The sequence below is a fragment of the Notothenia rossii genome (genome assembly GCF_949606895.1).
Source record: "Notothenia rossii genome assembly, chromosome: 4".
In the NCBI taxonomy this organism is placed as follows: domain Eukaryota; kingdom Metazoa; phylum Chordata; class Actinopteri; order Perciformes; family Nototheniidae; genus Notothenia; species Notothenia rossii.
In genome coordinates, this window is record NC_136902.1 from 44,338,880 (window position 1) to 44,359,476 (window position 20,597).

At 42.4% G+C, this 20,597-nt stretch overlaps 2 protein-coding genes across 3 annotated transcripts in view; one reads left to right on the plus strand and one right to left on the minus strand.

The window, feature by feature from the left end:
- Nucleotides 1–6,330, plus strand: part of LOC307037889 (immunoglobulin superfamily member 21-like) — a 166,295-nt gene extending 159,965 nt beyond the window's left edge. For both annotated transcript variants that reach the window (XM_079679088.1, XM_079679089.1), the window contains exons 8-10: nucleotides 4,604–4,796; nucleotides 4,887–4,925; nucleotides 5,273–6,330. In XM_079679088.1, the coding sequence (XP_079535214.1) occupies nucleotides 4,604–4,796; nucleotides 4,887–4,925; nucleotides 5,273–5,340 (300 nt within the window). In that variant the 3' untranslated portion in view covers nucleotides 5,341–6,330. The remainder of the gene's footprint in view (nucleotides 1–4,603; nucleotides 4,797–4,886; nucleotides 4,926–5,272) is intronic.
- A 1,149-nt stretch (nucleotides 6,331–7,479) lies between these two features.
- Nucleotides 7,480–20,597, minus strand: part of vps13d (vacuolar protein sorting 13 homolog D) — a 117,250-nt gene continuing 104,132 nt past the window's right edge. Inside the window, 11 exon segments of the mRNA XM_079679099.1 lie at nucleotides 7,480–8,347; nucleotides 9,559–9,799; nucleotides 9,886–10,017; nucleotides 13,137–13,332; nucleotides 15,036–15,168; nucleotides 15,503–15,670; nucleotides 17,025–17,159; nucleotides 18,930–19,078; nucleotides 19,174–19,270; nucleotides 19,434–19,583; nucleotides 20,119–20,268. Coding sequence (XP_079535225.1) covers nucleotides 8,216–8,347; nucleotides 9,559–9,799; nucleotides 9,886–10,017; nucleotides 13,137–13,332; nucleotides 15,036–15,168; nucleotides 15,503–15,670; nucleotides 17,025–17,159; nucleotides 18,930–19,078; nucleotides 19,174–19,270; nucleotides 19,434–19,583; nucleotides 20,119–20,268 — 1,683 coding nt within the window. The 3' untranslated portion in view covers nucleotides 7,480–8,215.

The window sequence follows — 20,597 nt, forward strand, 5'->3', positions numbered from 1 at the left end:
GATTCCGTGTGGGCGTAAGAATTTTTTGAAATCGTTTCGTCTCCTTGTGGACCTAAGCTGCAGCCGTGATAAGGCTATCATTGGTCGTTGGTCACCTGTCACAAATTAAAGCCAGTCCTAAATATTGGCCCTGCTAAAAGAAAGAAACTAGATCAAGTCATGGTGTGTCACTGTGCATGCCAAAGAGGTAAAGTGTACATTGTCATCAATTTAACTTAAATTAAACACTAATAACAACATGTGTCAATGTCTCAGCCAAATCTTAATTGGTAACGTACGAGAACAACAGGATGGCGGTATTTAAGGTCAGGTGTAAGCAGGGCTGCCAACATTTGAGTTCAGCTTGGAGTGAGATTGTTTTTGGTGAACCGAAAAAAGAAACGTTCATCTGTACAGTGTTACAAATGTATTGAACATGTACAAACTAGGGTTTCCCATAACCGGGTGCTACAGTGGATTACGCACACACACAGTGTACCTCTTACAATGAAGGCTCGATAATCAGCGCACAGCACATAAAATGGCACATAGGTGTGTAAGTAGAGGTAAAGTGCTATTTTTAATATTGAAGTTAAATGCATCAACTTGGTGCACTTTGAGAGCAAAATTAATTTATGGATAGATCTCTCAACACCCGTATGAAACAGAACTGTACACAGATTTTCTTTTTCTTTATGGATATTTTACAAATCACTCTTTAAACTGTATTCTTGTTTTACTGTCATATAGTATTTCATAACTGTTTTTCCTTTATTCTCATAAATGGTGACCAAAACGTTTGAGACCCACTGAGATAAACCAAAGTGAACTATCTAAACACAGAGTCCCTTACCTCACTGAGCTGTAGTTATCTCTCTCATTCTGACAGGACAGAGCTCTCCCTCTCCTTGTTTTAGAAACAGCTTCTAATATCCGTTAGCGCAGCTAGCTAACCAGATGCTAACAACAACAATGCAAATAGTGAGTTTGGTAGACATATATATAAGTTATTGAAGATGATGCCATATTTATTGAAGATTTTACATTATAAATATTCCCCAAAATTATTCAAAAGCATATTCTTCCAAACTCCTTGCTATAGTATGACACAAAGGAGACCATTGATGTGTGTAGTGAGTTTGGTAGTAATTAGCTGTATAATAGTGATTGAATATTATTGTATTCTCTTTTGTCGGAGTTGCACTTTTGTCGGAGTTGCACTTTGCAAAAAGTTTTGTGAAGCCGCCATTTTATTATCCTTGCCTTAGCATGATTAGCATTAGCATTAGCCCAGCGCAGAAACGCAGAGAGACTAACTTATGGCAACACAAAATAATACATGGGAGCGGTGGAGATGAGGAGGTGTCGGCGTTCTGGCGATTTACTCTGAAGGCTTCAGTAGAAGTGAAGCCAGTCCCCAACTCCGGGGACCTCCGGCCAGGGACTCCGGGTGGCAGTATATGCCGTGAAGTTGTTTGCGGTCTGCCAGTAAACCCAAAGCAGAAGAAGAAGAAGTGACGACAGCAGCTTCATTTGCCTAATCGTCCCTCATGGACTTATTCCGGTGTGAACGCGATCTGTACTGAACTCTCTAGTTCATGAACTAAGTTCTCATGAACCTTTGTGGGTCCTTTCCTCCGGAGCGTCACGTGAAGCGACGTCCGTTTGTGATGACGCTGCACAGCTTATCGTCTGACAGCAGCCAGCTCTGTACCCGTTATTCCGACACACACCCCCGCCTCTGTTAGTACACATTTACTGACGCAAACATATGTATCATCTGTTGTAAACCCAAATAAATAAAATAAAATAAGAAATAATTCTCAAAAAAGATAAACGCCATTCTTAAAATATATAAACGAACAATAGTTTGATTAATATTGATTAGAGTGCACAAAATAAATAAAATAATTGAGAGAAGAAAAAGAGATAAGTTATCTATCAAAACCCAGTTAGATTAACATTCATTGGATTGCACACTTTGTTTGTTTGTTTGGATATGTAGCAAATTAACATTTTAAATAGCACTTAATGACTGACTGAATGGAAATGACCATAAATGAAAATGTAAAACGAAAAAAGCGATCATGAAGATCTTTCCAAAAAATGAATAAAATGATTTTGACCACTTTGTTGTTCAGATATATAACATATTTGTAACTAAATGATACATTAATTGAAACAAAACACGGTATAAACTGAGGAGTGACTCCCGTGAGGTTCATGTATTTTCTTCACTCCGCTGGGAAACTGCGCTCATGTCAAGAAGCATCAGATCAGTGCATGCACTGCATCGTCCAATCAGTGAGCGATACACAGTAAGGGGGCGGGGCGAGTGTCTGAAGATTTCATCGGAGGATGGTTCCTTGATTATAGCTCCTCCATTATCGCTCCTCGATCCTCCGGCACAAATAAGGCCATTGGGACGCTACTCAAGATGGCGCAGACAAATCAACTTCCGGTGAGACTGAGGACCGACCGAGGAGCAAGGAAATGAAAAATAAGAGAAGTGAGAAGGGCCCCCAGACTCCCAGGTCCTCCGGCAGCGACTCGGAAACGGATGTCGGCGCGCCGTCTCGAAGGAAAACAAATTTCTCTAAAGGCTCGTCAAGGATCGATTATCGAGGAGGCTGTCTGTAGGAGCCGTAACCAAGGATACACTGATTTACGATTACGATTTACATGTTACAAAGGTGTCTCTTTGTAACATGTAAATCGTCAAAAATGGTGTATTCGCTGTTAGCTTACGACCTCCACAATTGAGCTATCAACATATTTCTTCGCAATTTACCATCATATTGGATAGGCGATGAACGTGTCCTGGACTGGAATTTTTCCGATCATTCCCCTAGGAGGAGTTTGCAAGAATGTGCTTAAAATGCATGAAAAACACAAATCTTTCAAAATGGCCAACTGTCTGGGGGGCGGGGCTAATGGAAGTTATGTACAAATATGTCCGCAAGTCCATGAGGAATGTCTGTGCCAAAATTCGTGAACTTCTGAGAAACTATATGTGACTACCACACAATAGGGGGCGCTAGTGAGCAGTTTTTTTTTTTTTAAATTAAGTTTTTTTTTACATTCTCAAAAAGGTTGTGGGCTCTGACGTGTGTCCCAAGTTTTGCGTACGAAGCTCATTTTATGCTATCACAATAAAAAAAAATGTATAGGCCACGCCCACATTCTGCATTTGTTGCGACACTTTAAATCTCAGTTCGTAGTCAACCCCAGAGTATGTGTAAAACATTTTTTTTTTAAATTCGTCCATCCGTTCTTGACTTAAAAATTTGTGGTGTTTTTGGCGCCCCCTATAGTCCAAAATGAAAATTCTTTGGTGTGCCTATTTCCCAAGACAGACTGAACCACCAAAATCTGCGATGTTTGGATACATTGTTGAGGAGTGATGAGCATTTCTTTCTAAGCCCCGCCTTTTTGCGAGTACGTTTTGATTAATGGCGGCAATATTTATCGTCTGAACATGCAAATTTTCTACGGTAATGTGTCTGACCCTCCACCGATACTGTATACGAAGTTTGGTGTTGAAAAACTGAAAATTGAAATGTAAGTGAATAAATGTAGGCGGAGCTTAGGGTTTCAAGAGGATTATTTGTAGAGCAGGTCCACCCGGATATGTTTGCAAACTGTCAGGTCATTTGGAGTTACGGCGCGACTTTGTAAATTTATTCCGAAATGGGCTTTTGATCGGTGGCGCTAGTGAGCAGGTTGGACTATTTAACCCATTGACTCCAGAATATTGTATTTTTCACCAGTCCTGGCGTCCGTGCAAAATTATACAACTTTTGAAGCATCCTAAAGGCCTCAAAAACAGGAAACGCCAGCAGAAAAATAAGAATTCCACCAATAACAATATGTTCCTCGCACTTCGTGCTAGGACGCCGTTGTGTCCTAGCGCTCCGTGCTCGGGCCCTAATAAATAACATCATGAAAATAAATATATTGCAATGCTCAAAACAGCAGCATCCAACAGTCTCTAATCCTTGGATATTACATGTGACTGCATTCATGCACGGAGCACCCGTAGTGCGGAGATCATCATATCAATCTGTCTTGTATTATTTAACAAAAAAAAAGGAAGAAAAAATCTACTTAAAAGAGCCGGCTCGTTCGCGATCGACACATCACTATTCAGGTTGGAAAAGGAAAGAAAGCCGATTGCATCTGGTGGAGGGACTGAAAACTGCCATGAAGGGACCTGAGGAACAGGAATGTAGCGGGGAGGGGAGAAAGATAGGATCAGAAAAGAAGAAAGCGTCTTAAACATGACCAAACATACAGAAATAAATGCATGTCAAAAATAAGTCCCCTTTATCTGCAGATTAAAGAGCAAAGGTGCTGATTCATTTTGACAAAGCAACTGAAGACTTTCCTCAACAGATGCTTCAGGGCAGGTAACAGATCACCTGTTCTGTGTCTGTGTGTGTGTGTGTGTGTGTGTGTGTGTGTGTGTGTGTGTGTGTGTGTGTGTGTGTGTGTGTGTGTGTGTGTGTGTGTGTGTGTGTGTGTGTGTGTGTGTGTGTGTGTGTGTGTGTGTGTGTGTGTGTGTGTGTGTGTGTGTGTGTGTGTGTGTGTGTGTGTGTGTGTGTGTGTGTGTGTGTGCGCAAAGAGCGAGGTTTTTCCGGAGCCCATGTACACCTGGACCCGAGTAGGGGGGCTCCTGCTGGATGGCAGGGAGTACCATGCGGGCAGAGAGCTGGTCCTGGACAGAGTCCCTGCTGAGCTCAATGGCTCCATGTTCCGCTGCACGGTCCAGAATCCTCTGGGCTCCACAGACACACACACCCGCCTTATCGTGTTTGGTGAGTGTGTGTGAAGTGACGCGTTGAAATCCTTTATCTTAGTCTGGTGAGCTCCAACTCAATGGTTTTCTTATTTGATGTATTTTACAGACAACCCAAGACTGAAGAAAGGAAGAGGACCTGTTGTTGGTAGGTCTCTCAGCTCACTATGCATCCCATGAAGTTATAAAATACTTGAAGAACATATATATTGCATCAATTATGCACAATTAAACAATCCATTTTAAAGGATGTTTAACAAATAAAGTCAGTTATCATTATCTCAGCTGGGAGGGGCTCATTATCTTTTTCACTCATCATAAAACCAGCAGTCAGTAAATGAAAGATACGTTTGTAACGAAAGTTACCAAAATCACTTTTTCATAAATTACTTTTGATTTGATATATTAATGTTACTATTGTTATGACATGGACTCACTGCTGGTTGGCATGTGTAGACTGTAGAGTGTAGTGAGTCATGCTGTGTGTGTCTGCAGCCGCTGCGCTGCGGCTCTCCTCCTCCTCCCTGCTGCTGCTGCTGAGCTCCACCTGGGGGCTGACATGACCCGAGGCTTCTGCTCCTCTACCCCCCCCACCTGGGCATCTGCTCTACAGTGGCCCGGCAGCGCTGAACACTAAAGGTGCAGTGGGACAGATACTGCAGCCCCCCCCACAGAGCAGAGGTCCATCCCACAGCAGACACCACCAGTTACACCAGACCAGTTTCTCCAGACGGGCTGTTTGGGATTTCTGGGTCCGTCTCTGCTCCCCTCCCACAGTGGAGTCTCTGAAGACCACATCAAATACTAATGACAATGGTTCTGTAACATTTGAAAGAACAACAACAACAGCATTTCCCCCTCCCTTTGTGACCCTGCACTGTAAAGACCTCTGTGTCAGAGTGTTTCCTTGTTTAACTAATGCATACATTAATCAATAATGTGTTATTGAAATTACTTAAAGCTCCAAATTATTTTAAATCCCAAGCTTTCAGTTTTTAACATTTGCTTCAAAATGACTGTATCCATGTAGAGTAATGCTGGAGCCAGACTAAGAGTCTGCAGACCCCCTGTTTAAGGACGCGGTCTCTAATGATCCAGAAAGACACTCATGTCCCTAGACTGGACATGCATCAATTGTATTTGTGGTCTAAACTATATATTTTATATATATGTTAATGTTTCTCCTTTCAAGAATTCAACTATTGTTGACACATTTCGGAGAAAAAAACAACAAACAATCTTTCTTAGCTTACAGCAGGGGTTTTCAAAGTGTGGGAAGGTGAGCCTCCCCTCAGAGAACATAAGAACAGCCTTTTTTTTTGGCGAGGTCGGGGAACTCGGTCTCCACAGACAGCCAAAAGTGTGCAAGTGACAATTTACTCGTCTTTTTCTCGTTATTTCTTTCTCACGCTGCGCCTCCCCTGAAGCTCTCTGGCCCCAGGGAGGCGCGCCTCACACTTTGAAAAACGCTGGCTAAGAGGATGCTAGTTCTCTAAAACCATGTGAAGAGACTGTTATGTAATATATCCCGTGGAATAAAACAAAAACCTCCATTGTGCTGTTAGTGATCTGTCTGAAGTAATAATGTTCTAAAAATCAGCTTTTGGACTCAGGCCTGGCTCACCTGCAGATGATTTCTCCGGCAGCCCTGTGACCAACTGTGTCTGTTTTAAAACATTTCAAAATATCAAAATGGTTTTACACTAGACATGAACTCACTCCATTTAACCACACACATTGCAACATTTGAAAGCTAAAGCAAAGTACTGGTATTATAAGGAACTAGAAGAACCTGAGGAATACATTGGTACCAACCATGTGGTGCTTGCTTGTAGGAAATAACCTCCTAAGCACATTGTTGGCGAGGGAAGAGCTGACATGGCTATAACCACAGGGGGCCCTTGACCTCAAGATTTCTGACTGTACTGTAATAGGTTCTATGGATACCCAGCAGCCTCTGCTCTAAAGACATGCTCGCTTTATGATAATCACATGCAGTTTGGGACAAAAACCATGTTGTTTTCTTGCATGCTGTACAAACTTGTTATTTTTCCTACTCTAAAATGGTTGAAAAGAGAGGTGAAAGACCCTGTTGAGCGTTACGTTTTATAACATTTATGTGTGCTATCAAAATATAGCACTACAAGAGACTTGTACTGCCCACCCAGTTAACACGGCCAGTATAGCCACCGCTTTGTATGAAGCTGCACACATCTTATGTTTAGATGTCAAGTTATGTATGAAGACAAAAAAAATAGCAGGTTTGAGATATTAAAAAGGAAAATGTGTCAATTCTGAACATTCCCTTCATTCAAATATGGGAAAGATAAATATTTCTGGTGAAGTGAAAGGTCTCGTTAGGCCTTCATGTCCTGTGCTGAACACTGATGTTTGAATGAAGATGCTCTTATGTGTTGGTATTGGTTTATTTCTTTGAATAGTGATTAGACAGGGGTGTGGTTTAGGCAGGTGGTAGAAGGCAGCGTAACAAGTGATGTAACACTTTGGTGGGTGTTGGCTGACTTCATGTCAGATAAGCAAAAATGTTAAGAATTATAACCTCAATATCAGGGTGATTTTGAAGTTCATGTTTCGTTATAGTATAAATCCTGATGAGCGTCACCCTTGTTGGTGATGGAATAGAGAAACCCTGGACACGTGCACACACACTGCAGTCTGGAAATGAGAGGGCCACACAGTGCTGCTGTCTTGGGGCTTTATTTGAAGTGTGTCCACAGGAACGTTATTGTAAAGAGCACATATGCACTCCTCTTCTCGAACACACATTTTAGGAATATCTCTACAACACACTCAACCCAAAGACCAACACTCAGGAGGGGGCACTCCGTGGTGCGGAGCAGAACTCTGCAGACGGAAGCATCTTGTTAAAAAAGGTTTCAAATAAAACACATGTCCGACCTGGAGGTGTGTGATTGTAAAAGGCAGAGACGGAGACAGGCAGCTTCAGTGTGTGAGGCAGGGGGGGGGGCTGCAGGTCCCCTCACTCCCTGTGTCAGTGCTATTACCCCCCCTCCCCCAACTAATGGTCACTTATACACAAAATAGAGAGGGAAAGGCAGTTTGTTTGTATATTTTACATCATCAGCTTGATCTGTTATTCTCCACACTTCATAGTTATATTATTATTATAGTATTGGTTTGTAGCTATATTTACATTTCTGTCTATACACAAATATGTAGAACATATAAACATGGAGCCAGTGTTTCTTCATCAAATGTACAGCGGCTTGCATATGTTGTGATTTAATGTGCCAGACATCAGGTCATGTGACTGGTTCAGGTGACATGTGTCTGACTGTTCCCTTTACTGCAGTTTGTCAAACTCTTTAAAACACTGAGGCCTACAAAAATCAATAAAAGCCCTGACAGTCTCAGGATTTAAGAAAAGTTACTAATGCTTGTAAAACAGTGATGTGATCAGGACTCGAGCAGTAAGCAGTCTTCGTTCTCGCTGGAAGGAAGCATCAGCTGCTGCTCGTAGTACAGACTCTTGGCATAGTTGATTTCCTGAGAGATTTTGATGGCCAGACTCTCACTCTTCACATGGACCTGTGGAGAGGGTCGTTACAGGATTACTATTAACGCAGTGAGAATAAGAATAAAGGTGTTTAGGGTGTAAAGTGAATGGAAGTGAAAACATACAACTGGTATGCATCATCACTTCATCACTTATCAGGAGCTCACATACAATGGTCTTCATGTAAAGAGAAGGTTCAGAGATGCAGTCTTTTTAGGAATATTACTCTTTCCCTCCTAATCAATCTAAAGCCAATACATGCTGAAGGAGTCAACGGGGGCTGTGTGGTTCCTGTCCCTAAAAAGATGACTCCTTCTGGGCTCAATGACTATCACCCAGTAGCTCTCACATCTCATGCTGGAGAGACTGGTTTTATCCCATCTCAAACCACAGCTGAGATCATTCCTAGACCCTCTACAGTTTGCCTGCCATTCTCATCTGGGGGGGACGATGCTGTTATCTACCTGCTGCAGCGTGCTCACTCGCATCATCTCCTGGATTACCAACTCCCTCACGGACAGACCACAATACGTCCGGCTGGGCAGTGTGCTGTCTGATGTGGTGGTTGGTAGTACAGTGCTGTCTCTCTTCCTGTTCACCTTATACAACTCTGAGTCATCCCATCTGCAGAGATGTTCGGATGACTCTGCAGTGGTAGGGTGTATAAGGGATGGACGGGAGGAGGAGTACAGAGCGCTGGTGGGTGATTTTGTAGAGTGGACTGGAGGAAATCATCTGCTTCTGAATGTGGCCAAGACCAAAGAGATGGTCATTGATTTCAGGAGGAAGAGGAGGTCTCCTCTGCCCCTGTGTATTCTGGGAGAGGATGTGGCTGCTATGGAGGACTGCAAGTACCAGGGAGTGCACTGGCACACTGACGCTGTGTACAAGTACACTTTTTTTTTTTCTATTAATGTACAATACTTTTGTTTTACATACTGCTGCAACAAAAAAACGTTCCCCACTGGGGATCAATAAAGTATATCTTATCTTATGTTACTGTAGTCTGGAGGTTTGACTGGGCTCAACTGTTCAGTGTCTTTGGGATCAAGGGAACCCTTTGGAAAACCGAAATGTATGTATAAAAGTCTTAAATTATAGTCTGATCTTCACTCAACAAACACAATCTGTTGTAACTGATAGCAGACAAAATATTTGTAAGTTCTTATCCAGATTGAAAACATCATTCAAACATTGACAGTGCAGGTTTGAAAAGTATGTGAACCCCTAGACTTCAGCTCACCATAGGTTTCTGGTGGGAGGGGCCTGGGATGGCCACACCGCTGCTGGTGCTCTCTGCCTTCTTGGTGAGCTGCACATACACCTTCCCATGATCCTTAGAGACCAGGCAGTGGTACAAGTCGTCATACTTCACCTCCAGGAAGATGGCCTCCCGGTCCACGTACTCCCCCGGCCGCAGGAAGTACACCACCTTAGAGGAGATGAGGACGCAGTAGCTGTCGATGGGTTCCACAGCGATGAAGCTGGGGGGGGACGGGGACAGTGAACAGTCAGTGTGATGAACAGCAGGTCAGCAAGGGGAAGACACACACAATGACAGGAGACTCACAACTCAGAGTGGATGCTGTCCGTCAGGCGGAACAGCTGCTCCTGCCCCTCCGCCTGAGTGGCAGAGTGTCGCGGGAGCAGACCCTGGGGGCCCTTACAGCAGCGCGGCTTCCTGACCCGCTGTACCCCCAGCCTGCAACACAACACACAGCTGATCAACACAACACACAGCCTGCAACACAACACACAGCTGATCAACACAACACAGTGTTTCCCACAGATCTCAAATATACTTGGGGGGATGGTGACATGCAGCAACATTAACATGAACCTTTCTGTTGGTCGCTTGTTAGCAGACCCTTCACGCAATGGCAGAGCGAGCAGGTACAGGCAGGGCGCATAGTGATAGCCCTATAGTTTAAATCTACTAGCCACAAATAAACATATGGACATGGGTTACTATTTAAAAAAAATGGTAAATGTATTTAGGAACCTATCCATGTGATTTTAAATGGGGGTGGACCTCAAATCCTCTAGGGGGGTCTGGGGGCATGCTCCCCCGGTAAGATTTGTTTTTAAATGTTGGAGTTAAATGCATCAATCTGGTGCACTTTGAGGGGAAAATAAAGAGACTAGATCTATGGGAACACCTATGTGAAACAGAACTGTATACATTTCAATAATCATAAAATCATGGCCATAACCAATAACATACCATTTCCCTTTATGAAAAAACACTGAAACTTGTTTATTTATTTTTGGTTCATTTATAGTTGTGAGTGTGTCTGGGCTCCTGAATCAGCCTCTCCTGTTTCCCTCCTCTCCCTCCTGCTCCTCTCCCCCCGTCTCCTCCCTGCTCCTCATTAGGCAGCAGCAAAGACTAGTTTTCGCTCTCAACAAGTTTTAAAAGTGTATCTTACCTTTTGTATCTTACCTTACCTAGTTAACTTTTTTTTTATTTATTCATGCATATTTTACTAATCACTAAACTCACAAATGGAAATATGTGTTTACATAAATGGTGACCAAACCGTTTGAGACCCACTGAGAACTTAGACTAAGTGAACTATCTAAACACTCAGAGAGTCCTTTACCTCACCTGAGCTGAGGTTATCCCGAGCTTGAATGACACACAGAGACCAATCAAGGGCTTTGATTTATGATCTGTATGACAGTGGCCATGTCGGCAGGCCACATCATGTAGACAGCCAGTCACCCTGTGTGAGGCAGGCCACTTAACAGGCCAGGCCATCGGGAAACCCCCCGGTCCTCCAGATGGCCTGTCTGGGACTGGGTACAGGAGGCGTAGAGCGAGGGATCATTGTCCACAAGTTAATCGATCGCAGATGGCGTCGTGGACGCGGACGAATAATAAAAAAAATAAAAACCTAAATAAAATGGGTCACGAAATATACTTGGGCGGCCGTTAATATACCTGGGCAGCCCGCCCAAGTATAGTCTATGTGTGGGAAAACCTGCAACACACAGCTGATCAACACAACAAATATACATTTTAAATAACACTACTGAATACAGTATATCTGTGTATACGGCTCGAGAAGCTGACACAGATAAGGAAATATATATGATGATATGATATGATTGATGATGTGATATGATTGATGATGTGATATGATATGATTGATGATGTGATTGATGATGTGATTAATGATGTGATTGATGATGTGATATGATGTGATTGATGATGTGATTGATGATATGATTGATGATGTGATTGATGATATTATTGATGATGTGATTGATGATGTGATATGATGATATGATTGATGATATGATTGATGATGTGATTTGATTGATGATGTGATATGATGTGATTGATGATATTATTGATAATGTGATATGATGTGATTGATGATGTGATTGATGTGATTGATGATGTGATATGATGTGATTGATGATGTGATTGATGATATTATTGATGATGTGATATGCTGTGATTGATGATGTGATATGATGTGATTGATGATGTGATATGATTGATGATGTGATTGATGATGTGATATGATTGATGATATGATTGATGATGTGATATGATGTGATTGATGATGTGATTGATGATACTATTGATGATGTGATATGATAAAATTGATGATGTGATTGATGATGTGATTGATGATGTGATATGATTGATGATGTGATATGATGTGATTGATGATGTGATATGATTGATGATATGATTGATGATATGATTGATGATGTGATATGATGTGATTGATGATATTATTGATGATGTGATATGATGTGATTGATGATGTGATATGATTGATGATGTGATATGATGTGATTGATGATGTGATATGATGTGATTGATGATGTGATATGATTGATGATGTGATATGATGTGATTGATGATGTGATATGATGTGATTGATGATGTGATATGATTGATGATGTGATATGATATGATTGATGATGTGATGTGATTGATGATGTGATTGATGATGTGATATGATGTGATTGATGATGTGATATGATGTGATATGATGATGTGATGAATGATAAGTGTGACACGTCAGCATCTGCACTCAGTCTCGTGGACCGAACGAGTTAATTTGCTGTGGTTACTTATGTTTTCGCAGATATTTAAGTAAGTTTCGCAAATGTAATAATAGTGAGGTTGCCCTGAAGATGGGAGGTGATATTCTATTAATGTTCACACAGTCGTGATTGTTGGACCTCTTCTCTGCATACAACAGTTATAACTGTATTTCCTTTATCCTATAATATGACCTTTAAACTTTATATATATTTTTGCCAGCTTTTCTACATGCAATTTACAGCTGCAACAGTGTTGCTTTTATCCTGCATTATGTGTTAACTTCTTAATATTTGTCTGATTATAGTTCACTCTTTATTTGTGAAATATGACATTCCACATGTTTTTTTATTGGTGGCATACTGCTAACTACGCCCCCTTCATATGAGCTTATTTACCTATATATTGGGTTTGTTATTCTGTTTGGCATGTCCTTAGTTTACCTATCCCTGCATTTTACCTTCACTATTGTGCCACTTGCACCATTTTGAGTTTTATTGTTCTATATTAAGTATGTGTTGTGCTTTTGAAGGAATTTGGGGATACAGACTTGTATTGCCACCACAACGCTGTAGCTGTTGTGCATGTGAGAACAAAGCCTGGACTCCTCCTTAAGGTTCTGCTCTCTTGTACTGCAGGAGATTCATCTCACTCCCCTTTCTCTGATCTGTGTACAGACTCGTTATAATACAGAGGGGGAGAGTCATTATTTCAGAAGCTCACATACTAGAGTACAGGTAGTAGACTCAGCCCACCTGTGGTTACTGAGACTAGCCATGTCCCGGACCGTCTGAGCCGTCTCTGAGGCAAAGTCCAGAGCCCCAGCCACCGGTTTGGTCACCGTGCCAACTAGACCTTTGCCCAGGCCAGAGAAGAAGCCGCTGACTCCGCCCTCCGTCTTCACGCCCTCCACTGTGGAGGTGATGATGCTCGTCATGCCTCCAATGATACCTGGGGAGGGAGATATGTCAAAGAAGCGTCACTTCACAGAGCAGAGAGACTGAGAGCCAGCTCCACCATACCATCCCTGGTGCTGAGAGGAAGCAGCACTCATATAAACTGCCATGTACTGTCCCCCTTGAAAACGAGATGGTGCATCTCAAGGGGTTTATCCCAATAAATAAAATGTTTATATATATAATATCCATTTCTTCTCTAGGCTAAGGAGCAATACAAGAAAAACCTTATACAAGGATTGAATTCACTTCCCATGATTCATTGGGTCAGTCAGGGATGCAAACAGGGAGCAGCAGGAGGGAATAACTCAGAGCCATCACGGCTTCTGTCTCTGTATTCTTTTTCTGTAGCTTAGTGAGATTGTATATTTTAGAGTACTCAATTTATTCAATATTTTTGTTTTATTGTGTATCATTCAGATACTCTAGTGATATATGTCCTTTCTGTTGTGTATTTGTATATATTTGCTGATAATGTTAATGTTTATTCGTACTATATTGTATCTTATAAATATGTGTAACTTGTGTAATGCTTGACAACACTGCTGCTGTGACAATGTCATTTCCCAATCTGGGATGAATAAAGTATCCATTTATTTATCTATCTATCTATCTATCTATATTACATGTCACCTGTTAGACGCTTTTATCCAAAGCGACCTGCACACATTCGATACGGTGGGCAACTCCCACAGGAGCCAGTTGGGGTGTCATGCCAAGGGACAAAACGACATTCTGAGTGCAGTGGGACGCGACCTTGATCTCCCCTGAGCCGAAGATCAGTTCACTACCCCACTGAGCCACAGCCTCCCTTCTGCTGTTGGGTACTGATAGAGGATCTGTACACCTGACGGGTGAAGTCTCTCTATTACAGGAATAACAATGTTATACATTCTTTTTACTGCCTCCTATCACAGCCTTTAGAGTTTCAGTGTGCTCATTGGCTTGTGAAGACATACACACGGACCTTCCTAACAACAGACCTTTAAAGTGTAAAATGCACAGCCTTGTTCAAATCCACACTATTAGACAGCTCTGCGTTCCTTCTTATGGTACGTCCACACGGCAGCGTGCACTGCAGTGCTTCAACAGAGACGCTTCCCATTCACTTTGAATGGGGTTTCGTCGCGTCGCTTTGCCTCTGTTGCTCGCTTCGAAAGTTGAGTAAAGTTCAACTTTTCAAGCGTCGACGGAAGCGCCAGCCAATCAAATCATATGCCAGTACAAGCTCTAGCCAATCAAACAGCATGCTTGTGTGTCCGGGGCCGGAGATTAATGTGATTAATGTGATCGCACGCCAGACACGCCCACCGGCAAGCTTCAACGCGACGCTGCAGTGTGGACGTACCGTTAGAGTACTGAATATTTTCCAAACGTTACATGTAAATTGAACAGTTTTTGACAACAAAACGCAGTTTTTCACCCTGCCAAGTGCACATGCATCTATTATTTCATTGGTCAAAGATTTTCTTTGTCTCTCCCAGCCAGCAGCTTCAACATGAGAAGCATCAGCTGTCAGTCACATCATGTGTGCTGCTCTCCACCTTTCAACATGAAATACACTGACAGTATCTGTGTGGAAAAAACAATAGGGCCTGATTATTTTTAGCTTTTTTGTGTTCAGGGGGCCCACGGAAAATAATTCTAAATCCTACGAGTTGTGCGCAGACACAGAGTGGACACAGAGTGGGGGTGTACCGTGAGCCAGACCGTGGATCCCTGCCACCAGGTGCTCCCCGCTGGTGGCCCCGTGGTACCGGATGTACTCTCGCTCGCTCTGGTGCCGGTTGTCCATGGTCTTTCCCAGCCCGTCTGATAACGTCCCTGCAAACTGACACACAGAGAACAGGAACATGCTCACTATGCATAATAATAATACATTTACTCAAGAGGCGCCTTTCAAAGCACCCAAGGACACCTTACAATTCATAAAATAGTCTGAAGAAAGGTGAAAGCTTTTACAACTTTCACATGATTTTATGTGTGTACATGTGCTGATGTGTAGATTCAGGAACTGGACACATAACAGGAACACCTGTACAATATGATAATGTCAAGGAAGAGCCAAGCAAAGAAGATCTGCACCAGTGTGAACAGAACATGTGAAATGTAGCACTGTTATTATGAACAGATATAAAGGAGTGAACCACAGCTGAACAGGTTACCTTGGCAGCAGAGTTGGACACTCCGTGGGTCACATTGCGGATGAGCCCCCCCACGTTGCCGTACTTGATCAGCTCAGACATGCCCTCCGTCACGTCGTTCAAGAGCCCCATGGGGTTTCCCAGGAAGTCCACGGAGCCCAGGATCTGAGCCGCCTGGCTCATCAACTCCTGCACAGGAAGCAGTGATACAAAGATGCAAAGGCTTGTCACATGCACGGTAACTACAGTGTAGATATTGCAAAGAGAATCTTAAGCATCCCAGGCTACTTCAACAATGCAACATAGAAATATATAACACATAAAATAAATTATAAAACAAGAAAAATAGTGCAAGAAGAAACAGAATAGAAATAAAATAGTGCAAGATTATGTAACAAGACCAGTGTGTATACATATATATAGTATATACATGTAAACAATATATATATATATACACAGTACCAGTCAAAAGTTTGGAGACACCTTCTCATTTAAAGGTTTTTATTTATTTTAATTATTAGTTTATCAGTATAATTATAAGTAATTAAACAATCCAGAATATAATTTATATTTTTAGATTCTTCAAAGCAACCCTCTATTGCCTTGATGATAGCTTTGCACATTCTTGGCTTCTCTCAGTCAGCTTCATGAGGTCGTCACCTGGAATTGTTTTCCAACAGTCTTGAAGGACTTCCCAGATGTGCTGAGCCCTTAATCGTCCCACAGAGGGGACATGTCCATTCTGCATTTGACCCATCCTAGTGTTAGGAGCAGTGGGCTGCCATTATGTACGGCGCCCGGGGAGCAGTGTAGGGAACGGTGCCTTGCTCAAGGACACCTCGGTAGCACTTTGTCTTTCTGGGACTTGAACCGGTGACCTTCCGGTTCCCAAGCCAAGCCCCCCTATGGAGGCAAGGTCATCTGACACAGCTCTCCATCAGATGGGGATGGCATGGCGCTGCAGAATGCTGTGGTAGCCATGTTGGTTAAGTGTGCCTTGAATTTTGATTACATTTCTAACAGTGTCATGAGGTCGTTCCAGGTGACGACCTCATGAAGCTGACTGAGAGAAGCCAAGAGTGAGCAAAGCTGTCATCAAGGAAAAAGGGGCTACTCTGAAGAACCTAAAATAAAAATAATATTCTGGATTTTTTTTTTGTTCAATACATAGTTCCATATTTTTTCTTTCATAGTTTTGATATATTCAGTATTAATCAACAAAGTAGAACACAATTTAAATAAACAAAAGCCATTGAATGAGAAGGTGTGTCCAAACTTGTGACTTTTCAGCATACCATAATAACCTAGTCATCTCTGACTCAAACCACCATTTCTATCAGCTGCTGTGCATGTAGCAGCTGATAGAAATGATCTTCACTTTATTTATCAAACATGGAGAATGGCTGGCCAACAAAGTCTCACAATGGATTGGATTGAGTTCTGCAGGAGGGGGGATCCCAGCAGTGTCACAGCTGCTGTGGTGCAATTGGGTTGTGAGACTCCCTGATAATGTCTAATGGCTAATCATTTGAAATCAGCGTACCTCTCTGAAGTGCTTGAGGATGTCGTTAATGAGGATCTCCTGGGTTTCATAGGGGTGCACTCTGGTGAAGGGGTACATGTTGATGACAGCGTCTTCAAAGCGGACCAGAGGAAAGCCCAGGGTGCCTTTCAGAGCCTACAGAGAACACACACAGTCTTATTCAAAACATGTGAGGAGAAGTGAAGTACAGTTACAGAGGGACATCAATCTGTTGAACCTAATATAGCAGTTTTAAAATAATAAGTCTACTGCTGTTTAATCCCTAGAGATGTGTCAGGACAATCGGCCCCTCTATCTGCAGGCAGGCAGTGCCCGACATGAAAACTAGAACAATCAGTTAATGTAACACTGAGGGCCCCTGCTGCTGACTATTCTGCCTGTCAGACACAGGAGGCAGTTTGGGCTCATGTGTGTGTTTAGAATCGTAATGTTGTGTAAAGGGGAAGCTTGCTGCTGATTCTCATGTTCAGAGAGTTTATTACCTGTCCTGTCTTAGTGCAGCTGGACCCTTTAGTCATCCTGCATAATGTTGCAAGTCCTCCTACATTAATGTTCTACTATTTTCACAATCATGACATATTTGTGTATATAATGTGCCTTTTAAGGTCAGTAGATATTTGGACATTCCAGACTGATGGGGAACAACATCAGAATGATGGCTTTTAACTAGGGCCGGGACTTTAACGTGTTAATTAAGATTAATTAATTAAATAAAAATTAACGCATTTTAATCGCACTTATTTTTGCACCGCGGAACGTTTCTCACTGGATGAGTTTCAGGGGTACCGATTATACTGGAGCACCAACTAACGTTCATGACTTCAAACAACAACAAACCACAGTGAACAATAGTCAAACATGAACGAAGAAGCTGATGAGACCGCTTTGGTTGGCCCCGTGAATGGGACATTTTGTTTTAAAAAACGGACGGATGGAAGCGTCAATAAGAGGACGGTTGTTTGCAAATTATGCAAAAAGGAATTTGCATATCACCGCAGCACATCAAGCCTCAAGTATCACCTCAATGCAAAACATATAGCAGCTAAGCGTGGAAGCTAGCGTGGACGTTAACCCGACTCGGAGTACAAGGACCCACACCCAATTCGCGTTGATCAAACAGTGGCCTATGCAACAGAGAGATGTTATTGTTCATCAGGATATTGGAAGAATAGGAGGGATTGAGGTCAATCACTGGCACTTTTTAATTTTATTTTAAATGGTACACTTTATGTTGAACTATTTATTACGTTGTTGGTGCAACTTGCACTTTATGTTGAACTGTTTATTGTTTTGGCCAAGGTTATTGAGAGAGTTGGACTGAAATGTATTAGATTTGGTAAATCAACAAAGTCTGTTATGGCCTCTGAAGCAACAGAGAGATGTTTTCTAATAATTATATTTTCCAATGTTCTGAATGTACTTGAAAGTATTGTGTTTTACTTAACAAACAAAGTGTTATAGTTTACAGAAGGTCTACCTACCTATAGGCTACCTGAATCTCTGAAATGTACTATATTCCTAAATATGCTATTGCTACACTTTATGGCAAAAATTGCACTTTTCTGTTGGTCTTTGTTAAGTACCACCTTGAAAAAAATAAACAATGTTTTGTTGCTTAAGCTTATGTATTTAGTCATTATTCAATGGTATACTAAAATCCATGTGAAAAAAATTGCTTCTCACTGTTCTCAGGTCAAATATTTATATGTGATTAAAAATGCGATTAATTTCGATTAATTAATTACAAAGCCTCTAATTAATTATATTAATTTTTTTAATCGAGTCCCGGCCCTACTTTTAACATGTTCATTGATATCATGTGTATAAATTCTTCTGCACTCACAATGCATTTTGATCACTAACGTTTCAACAGTACTGTGAGTAGAGATGAGTGTATTGGGTTACCTTGAGGTCTGGAGGCAGCTTATGAGAGGTAAACACACTAAGTTTGACCTGGGGGAGGCTGATCTTCAGGTTCTCAAAGTAGTAGCGTTTGGGAGGTCCTGATTCCTCGTTGGGCTTCTCATAGATGTTTTCATCAAATGTTTCCAGCTCTGCATTCATTACAGCAACATAACATAATTACAACAAAATAACTATGTTACTAACAGCATGAAACACATCTTAAGAAGATGAACTAATGACCCACCAGCCTCAGTCCGTCCGTATCCAAAGAAGCTGAGCAGCTTGAGCAGCAGCTTCTCCTCAATGATGACGGTGAAGCGGCGGGCGGTCACCATGAGGTGCTGTGAACACATCACGCTTACATCATCAGTCACCTGATTCTATCTACTGCTCACTGGCACACTACACATGTAAAAAAAAAACAGCGATCACCTGCTGAGGATCTGAAACAAGTCTAACTTCCTGTAGCACAGTAACACAGCAGTAAAGGAGTGTGGCCCTCACCTTGAACAGGTACGTGAGCATGAGGCTGCTGGGAACCTTCACAGAGTTGACCTGCAGGGCAGGGCCGCTGTCGCTCACACTGCTGTCACTGCAGCTGGGCGTCACACACAGCATCACAGGCTGTGTGCTGCCCAGCAGCTGGTTGTCCACCTGAAGAGCACAACACACACACAGACTGTTCACACAACATTCACCACAGGCTGACATGCATCTTATGGTTTTTCGCTTAAATAAAGATTCCTCCTGCTGACTTGCATCTGATAGTTGTTGTTTTAAAGAGTTTTGCTGTATCTGAAGTATGGTACAGGAGGAGAAAAGTTACGTACTGTAAGACAGGTACATTCCTCAGACTTTTTCTTTATATAAATGGTTTGGCATTGACAGCAGGAGGTGTATGTCTGTGTTTGGACACATGTTGTTTTTTCCATGGTGGAGCATTAGTGAGAGGTTTATGTTTTTGTAGGGATAATATTTGTATATTGTGCTGTTAGATGATGATGGTGATGGTGAACACTTTTTGGTAGTTAATGGTGGTGGAGCTGCTGTTGAACAGAGAGGAATTCTGTTTACATCTGTTTCAGGACTGGCTGCACCTGTAAATGCTTTTGTATGAAATGTTGTTATACAAATAGATTTCAGCATGAACATGTGGATAAATATCCCAACAGTTGTGGGGCGGGCTCACCTGGATGTTCTGAATGCTGAGCTCCAACACCTCGTTAGCTGCAGTGCGGGTGAAGTGGACATCTATCCCGGACAGCGTGGTGAACACCAGCTCCTCTGGGACCTTGTTGACCAGAGATACCCCTACACCCTCCTCCAGGTTCACCAACACCTGAGAATGGAGAGCAATAAGAGGGCTACCTGATACTTCACACACAGTCTGCGCTGATCATATCAAGATCTACAGGCCCGGACTGGCCATCGGGAGAACCGGGAGGTTTCCCGATGGCCTGGCCCGATTTCTTTTTATGTATTGTGAACGCAACGCTGCACAAATGTGGGTCTGCCCCACACAGGGGGACTGGCTGTCTACATGGCCACTGTCATACAGATCGTACTTCAAAGCCCTTGATTGGTCTCTGTGCGTCATTCAAACTCGGGAGGGAGGGTGTGTGTATGTGTGACGCGAGCGAGAGAGACAGAGAGAGAGAGCGTGCACCG